The 7492-nt window shown below is 55.3% G+C and overlaps 1 protein-coding gene across 1 annotated transcript; it reads left to right on the top strand.

The window, feature by feature from the left end:
* Positions 1 to 3733: 3733 nt before the first annotated feature.
* Positions 3734 to 7199, top strand: LOC105870500 (sialic acid-binding Ig-like lectin 8). Its single transcript, XM_075998971.1, has 4 exons — positions 3734 to 4222; positions 4421 to 4699; positions 4918 to 4965; positions 6904 to 7199. The coding sequence occupies exons 1-4, from the start codon at positions 3796 to 3798 to the stop codon at positions 7197 to 7199; spliced, it is 1050 nt and encodes a 349-aa protein (XP_075855086.1). The 5' UTR covers positions 3734 to 3795.
* The last annotated feature ends 293 nt before the right edge of the window (positions 7200 to 7492 follow it).

Raw genomic sequence — 7492 nt, 5'->3', positions numbered from 1 at the left:
TGTTTTAGTTATCTACTGCTGCACATCAAACCATCCCCAAATTCAGTGGCCAAAGCGATCATTTCACTGTATGTCACATTGCTGCAGTTTGACTGGGACTGAGATGGGCAGTTTCATTAGTAGATTTTCTTTGGACTCTTTCAGGCAGTTGCATTGAAGTCATGGCCTGGACTGGGGCTGGATATCTGACATCTCAGTTCTATTCCATTTAGTATGTCTTTTTTAGGGGTGCCCTGATATGCTCACATAGAAGCTTCAGGATCCATAAGTCTAGGGAGGAATCTTCCAGGCCTGCTTACTGTCTGATCCACGGAAGTCTCAGAATGTATTGTCCTCCACTTTCTGTTTGTGAAAGCAGTCGTAAGCCCAATCCAGACTCAAGAAGAGGAGACAATAATAATGATAAACTCCCTTGTGTAATGACAGGAACACTCTCTTGCACAGGGTGGACTGACATTGTTAGGGGCTGTATTTGGAGACAAATTCCTACAGCTGCACAGGTCTGAGTGTCAGATGCCCCCTCTATCTGTTGAGGGGTTTGCCTCTCTCAGTCAAGGATGTCGACAGCATGAAGAGGGAACAGGTGTGTAGGGGCTGCACAGAGCCTTCCCCTTTTCTGCCCCTGGAGCATGACAACAACCTGGCATTGTCCATTGGGCATTGCTGAGTGGGACAGAAGGACAAGGCACAAAAACACAGGCCATTTCCTCTCTCCAGTGCCTCGTTCCAGAAGGACCTACACTCTCCCAGCAATCTGACATGTTGACTTCAACCTAGGGCCGCTGTTCTGTGACCAGCCCCTCCCAAGCTGCAGACAACTCCCAAATCAGGGCTCAACTCTGCATCAGCACCACGGACAGCACCTCCAGTCAGTCTTAGAGATCTCCAGGAGCCAGAGTCTATCCTGGGCAGAAGGACGCCCCCTATGGGTGGTGACCTCTTCCACCAGGGCGGAGGTGGGGTTGGTGACACACAGAGGGCAGAGCTTGGTAGCTGCCTGAGGGTCTCCAGGGCAGTGGAAGGGTGAGAGGGATGGAAACACAATACCTCAAAGTGCAGGGATTCCCGATTTCCCAGATAGTCACACCCACAGTGACTGCCTGAGAGTCCCTACTGTGTCTCCTCTGCCTGTTCCTTCCTGGGATCTCACCCTCCACTCCAGAAGAGCAAGATCCCCCCATCAACAGTCTGTGCCTCCCCATCACAGCCACCCACCCTCTGACCTTGGAAATGTCAGGTGATTTGTCTGTCTCCAAAGAGGATGTTGCTCTGTTCAAAGGCAAGGACTGGGTCTGTGCTATTCACGCCTTTCCCTGAAACATTGAGGCACAGCATTAATGCTTAGTGCTGGCTACAGAGCGAGTGAATGAATGAATGAAATCTCTTCCCTCATCTCATGGGAGAAACTTCACAATTCTTCCATATCAGATTAACACAAGGTTCCCCTCTGCTGGCCCAGTCAGTCCTGGACAGACCAAGTTTGACCAAGTGTCTCATGAGGAGATAGTGGCACATGAGACAGGGCACCCATGGGATTTGGGAAATTCAGTGAGAACCTTAGTCCACTCAGGTTGCTATGAAAATATCATAAACTGCATTTTTGCTTTAAAGAATAGAAATGTATTTCTCACAGTTCTCCATGCTAGGAAGTACGAGATCAAGATGCCAGCAGGTTTGGTGTCTCATGAGGGCCTCCTTCTCTTTGTGTTCTCAAATGGTGGAAAGGTAGAAACAAGCTTCCTCCATCTCTCCTATAAGGACACAGATCCCATTCATGGTGGCCCCACTGTCATGATCCTGTCACCTCCCAAAGACCCCACCATCTAAAACCGTTGCCTTTGGAGTCAGGATTTCAGCATATGGATCTGGGAGGGGTGGCCACAGACACTCAGGCCGTAGCACTTGTCAGTCGGGACCTCAGTGTCTTCTGTCCACATTTGGGAAATGGGGTCAGAGGGCCTCCCAGGCCTCGTGGGTCATAAGTGGACCATATGTTCCTGTTTGGCACAGGGTTAGATTCTCTGTGGCGTCCCGATGTCTCATCTCCCTGTTTTGATTTTCTCATTTCAATTGCAAATTGGGGACTCTTGGAAACAGAGAAGCCACACACAGCCCTTCTGACCACTGCACTGCTGCAGCTTTCTCCCTTGGAGAGAGCCACTGTGCAAAGAAGAGGTCCGGGGTGGGGGCACAGGGGGAATGGGGCTGCAGGAAGTTACACCAGCTGGAAATGCAGGAAATGGTAGTGGGGGCGGCTATGCCTGCTCACACCCTGCACTGTCCCTCCTCAGTCCTCACAGCCAAGAGATGCCCCTGGTTATGGGCAGTCAGAGCACAGCAGGGGACAGGACAACCCATGAGGCCGAGTAGAAGAAAAGACTGTTTTCTATGTGTCCCACGGTTCAGGAAACCATTCTCAAAGTCACATGATTCCAGGCAGCATGCTCAGATGCACAATTACAAACAAACAAACAAAATGCAGGAGGATAATTAACATTACCATCTGGCATGGGCTCCTCCAGGAGGGAGTGGGGCTTGGACCACAGCAAGGGGGAAAACAGGTGGTCCTGGGTGTTCATTTCTGCAAATCACTGAGAGGTTCATTTGTGGGCACTTTTATCTATGTGTCTTGTATTTCCTCCCAGAAAGACTTTAAACAAAATCTGACCTGGGCCAGTTTTCCCCCTGACAACTACCTCACTTCCTGCCAGCCTACAGCCACACAGTTTAAACTCATCTTCACTTGAATTCAAGTGCAAGTTTCTTCTCCCCGTTAACCCTGACATCCCTGAGGGTGGGCAGCCTCAAGGCTGGTGTCCCTCGCCCCATGTCTCCTGTTCCCTGGGCCACTCCTGGGAGCAGAACCTGCAGCAAAGCTCTGAGGGAGGGGGACCCATCATGCTCTGGAGGAACAAGAATGTGGCTGAGTGAGGTGACAGGGGTGACAAAATCTGGTCTGACAACCAGAATGTGTTGACAAAAATAGAAGTTTTTACCCATGTAAAAATATTCCTTTCCCTTTCTCACTTTCATTTCTGTAAAATCGCACTGAACAATCGCAGGTTCCCAGGCCTCCCATGAGCCGGGCTCCCTTCTGTGCCCTTGTAGAATCCTCAACCTGAGCCCCATGTCCCTGTGCCCAGTCCTCCTGACACAACACCTTCAGCCTCGGGGGAGCCACCCTACCCTGCCTGTGTGCCCCCGTGAACCTACTGTCACAGGAGGTCAGAGGTCCAGAGATTTATTGTCTCTCCCTGGACGGTGACTCCATGAGGACAGGACCCAGGTCTGCTGTGCTGACCTCCATGTGCAGAGGGACGGCCACATGGGGTTGGTGACAAGGGAGGAGGCTGCTACTCTCCGCTCGGGGGTCTCCCCCATCACCATGTCCCTGAGCCCCACCCCTGACCTCCACAAACACCCACAGCCTGAAACTCAGGGGTAGATCCAGATGGGACCCATTGTCACCTTTCAGAAAAGGTACCCAAAAGAGAATAGTGTTGTCAGAAAAGCAGATGTGTTTGAGCCCTTCATGGGGTGGGAATTGGGTGACTCTTGCCCTCTTGGGCACAGGGTACCCAGGAGTGGATGTGGGTGGTGACACTTGATCTGAAAGTCCTTCCCAGGCCCTGACAGTGTCAGGGTGTGAAGTTCCTCCTTGTGAGGAGGGTCATGGTTCTGACCTCGCCCCCATCTTCCTGTGGGGCCTCCTCTAAATCCTGCGGCTCTCAGTTCCCGAGAGAAGAACCCCGAGGAGCAGACTGTCCCCGGCGGCCCTGGCACCTGCGCCCGGACATGCTGCTGCTGCTGGCCCTGCTCTGGGGGATGGTGGGGGTGGAGGGACGGGGAGGGTACAGGGGAGGTTTCAGGCTGGAAGTGCAGAGGGTGGTGAAGGTGCAGGAGGGCCTGTGTGTCCATGTGCCCTGCTCCTTCTACTATCCCTGGTACGGCTGGAACCACTCTGACCCAGTTCATGGCTACTGGTTCAGGGAAGGGGCCGATCCACATCATGACGCTTCAGTGGCCACGAACAACCCAGCTGGGAAAGTGCAGGAGGAGACCCAGGGCCGATTCCTCCTCCTCGGGGATCCCAGGAGGAACAACTGCTCCCTGAGCATCAGAGACGCCACAAGGAGGGACCAGGGCTCATACTTTTTTCGGATGGAGCGAGGAAGGTTGAAATGGAGCTATGTAGAAAACAAGCTCTTTGTACATGTGACAGGTAAGGCTCCGGATCCCCAGGTGTCCACTGGGGAGGTGGTTGGGCTGCAGGGCGGGCAGGGCTCGGACCCCATGCTGGGAGGGGCTGGGGGTGAAGTGTGTGGGGCTCAGGGCAGGAGCTGGACCAGAGCCTGAGTCCTCTCAGGGCCGCACCTTGGACCCTCCCTCCTGACCCTGCGTGTCCCCCTCTCCTCCCCAGCCCTGACCCACACGCCCGACATCCTTCTCCCGGGGACCCTGGAGTGCGGCCGCCCCAGCACCCTGACCTGCTCTGTGCCCTGGGCCTGTGAGCAGGGGACGCCCCCCAGGATCTCCTGGGAGGGGGCTTCCGTGGCTCCCCAGGGCCCCACCATCGGCCACTCCTCGGTGCTCACCCTCATCCCTCAGCCCCAGGACCACGGCACCAGCCTCACCTGTCAAGTGACCTTGCCTGGGGCCAGTGTGACCACGACGAGGACCGTCCATCTCAACGTGTCCTGTGAGAGCTGGGCTGGGAAGCCTGGGTTCCTGCTGGGGTCCCCAGGGCAGCGGGATGGGGTCAGGGCTGCACACGGGGTGCTGGGACCTGGGTCCAGGAGGGGATGGTCAGGAGGAGGCTGGTGCCACCCTCCCCCCTGATGTGGCTCCTGGGGACAGAGGCCAGCGTCTACCCAGCCCTCAGCAGTGACTTGGGGCTGCTGTGTCTCTCTGCCCCAGACTCTCCTCAGAACTTGACGGTGACTGCCCTCCGAGGAGACGGCTCAGGTAGGACGGGGCCCTCCCTGGGCTGTGGGAGCTGGGTCTCTTCCATCAGGGCAGGCGCGTCCTTCTCACCTGGACTCACAGGGTCACCCGAGACCTCCCTGCTGGTGACCCCAGGGCCCCTCCCTCCCTTCAGACACCTGCACACCCCTCGGCCCACAACAAGGACAGGGCGACACTCACAGCAGGGCCGACCTCCAGGCCCCTTGTCATCCATGTCCTGAACACTCCTTCAGCCTCATCTGTCTATTTGCCCAATAGCTTACACACTTATGGGTGGGTGATACGGTCTCATGGGCGACAATTCCAAGTGCACAGCAGGGTGAGTCCTCAGAGTCCCGCCTCCTCTGCCGAACCCACCAGGCCTGCACAGGCTGCTCCGAGCCTTGGTCTGTTCACCGGCAGGACCTCGGAGGTGGTTTGACGTCAGTCGTGCAGAATGTCCCCGTGCTCCTCTGGGGCTGTGTGGTGTCCCACTGCATGGGTGGACTCTGGTTTTGGACACACTTTATTTTAGTGAAACCTCAAGGCACTAATTTTATTCTATCAACAGAAATGCCTCCGTGAATAATCTTGTACCTCCTTTGACAAATGGGTTTGTGTCTCTGAGGGATGATTGTCCAAATGCAAAATAGCTGGGTCTAAGATTGAGACACATCCGAAGTTCTTCCCAATCCAGGATACAGGAGTTTAGATTTCCAGCAGGGAGGAGTGGATGTGCGAGTGTCGCCCAGCCTCACCACCCAGTGTGCTGGACCTTTTGGTCTCTGCCAATAGCAGGTGACAGAATCTCCATGGAGCTTTAAGGAGCATTTCCTTTATTATGACTAAAGTTGTGCATCTGTTTCTATCACAAAGAGACATCTGTACTTCTTTTATTCTGGGAACTGTCTGTTCATAGTCTTTGTTCAGCTTTCAAGAGTGGCTTGACCTTAATTATTGATTCTTGGAAGTTCTTTTCAGTTTGAGAAGTCAGTATCTTTGCCTGAGATGTTTTTGCAAATACACTTCCCAATATGCCAGGTGGGTTTGTCCTTGGATGTCTATGATTTTCACACCATACAGGGACCTCTTTATTTTTTAGCTACATTTATCAATGCCATTGGTTCCCCACTCTGAGGTTATGAAAACAAATCTCCCTGCATTCCTCCTGTGTCCTGTCTCTGGACTCCACCCCCTGCTCCACCCTACATCCTATCCCAGGTCTATTCACATTTTCCTGAACTGGCTCAGGCCCTGTCATCTTTGCACTGTCTGTTCCTGCTGCCTGGAACTCCCTTCCCCCTCATCCTCTAGCCGCCTGCTGGTCCTTCACACCCTCCTCCAGGTGCCAAGTAGGTGTGCCTCCCCCAGGAAGCCCTCCTGGCCCACAGCATTTGGGTCTTCTCATTTACACTGTCCAGGGCTGGTGCAGCCTGAGTCCCCTCCACTACATGTCATGTGACCTCGGGGGCAGCTGTTTCTAAGCCCCTGCTCCCCCCAGACTCTGAATTTCTGGAGTGAGCCCCACGTAGAGGCACAATGATAACTCAGTGAACCGCTGTCACGGGAAGGGCTGGAGAAAGATCAAGACTCTTCGGGTGAACCTGGATTCTGAGCCGTCAGCGAGAGCCTTGAAGAGGGCCTGGAACATGGGCCTGAGCTGACGTCATATCTGGGTGTCCTGTGAGCCCGAGCCCCTTCCTCTGTGACTTCTGGGGCCACAGTCCAGCCCAACAGGACCCATCTGTGCAGAGGAGAATTGACATCGCCCGGCACAGAGAAACTGGGGCTGGAGCCAGGCTCGGGGCTCGTGCTCCGTCTCTCTCTGGGTCCATCTCACAGTCTGTTTCTCTCAGTCTACGTCCATATGTCTGAGTCTTTCGCTCTTCCCGAACTCTTTCTACATTCCTCTTTCTCTCAACAGAATGTCACTCTGATCCTCTGTGTCTTTCTCTACAGCACCCACTGTCCTGGAGAACGGCTCAGCTCTGTCAGTTCTGGAGGGTCAGTTCCTGCGCCTGCTCTGTGGTGTCAACAGTAACCCCCCTGCCAGGCTGAGCTGGACCCAGGGGGGCCTGACCCTGTGCCCCTCTCAGCCCTCGAACCCTGGGGAGCTGGAGCTGGCTCGAGTGCACGTCAGGGATGAAGGAGAATTCACCTGCCGAGCTCAGAACCCTCTGGGCTCCCAGCACGTCTCCCTGAGCCTCTCCCTGCAGCGTGAGTGTCAGGGGCTGCACACCAGAGCCCAGCCATGACCCGCAGCCCCGGGTCACCGAGCAAGCAGCCCCTGGGCTCAGTGGGGTCAGAAGGCTGTGCCCCGCTCAGGGTCACACTCAGCTGTGCGCCCAAAGCGTCCCCGGGGGCAGAGCTCTCCGCCTGCTGTGGTCCGTCTGGGCAGGGCGGGTCAGCCCTGTGCTGAGGTGGCCCCACACCCAGGGACACAGTGAGGCCTGGGGAGCCCACAGCCGAGTCCCAGTAAGGGAGGAAGGACGCAGACTGTGGTTTCGAGGGGAAGCCGGCTCACCCCACTGTCCACAGGGAAACCGGG

This window comes from Microcebus murinus, chromosome 32 (assembly GCF_040939455.1).
Source record: "Microcebus murinus isolate Inina chromosome 32, M.murinus_Inina_mat1.0, whole genome shotgun sequence".
In the NCBI taxonomy this organism is placed as follows: domain Eukaryota; kingdom Metazoa; phylum Chordata; class Mammalia; order Primates; family Cheirogaleidae; genus Microcebus; species Microcebus murinus.
This window is presented reverse-complemented; position numbering and strand designations above follow the sequence as displayed.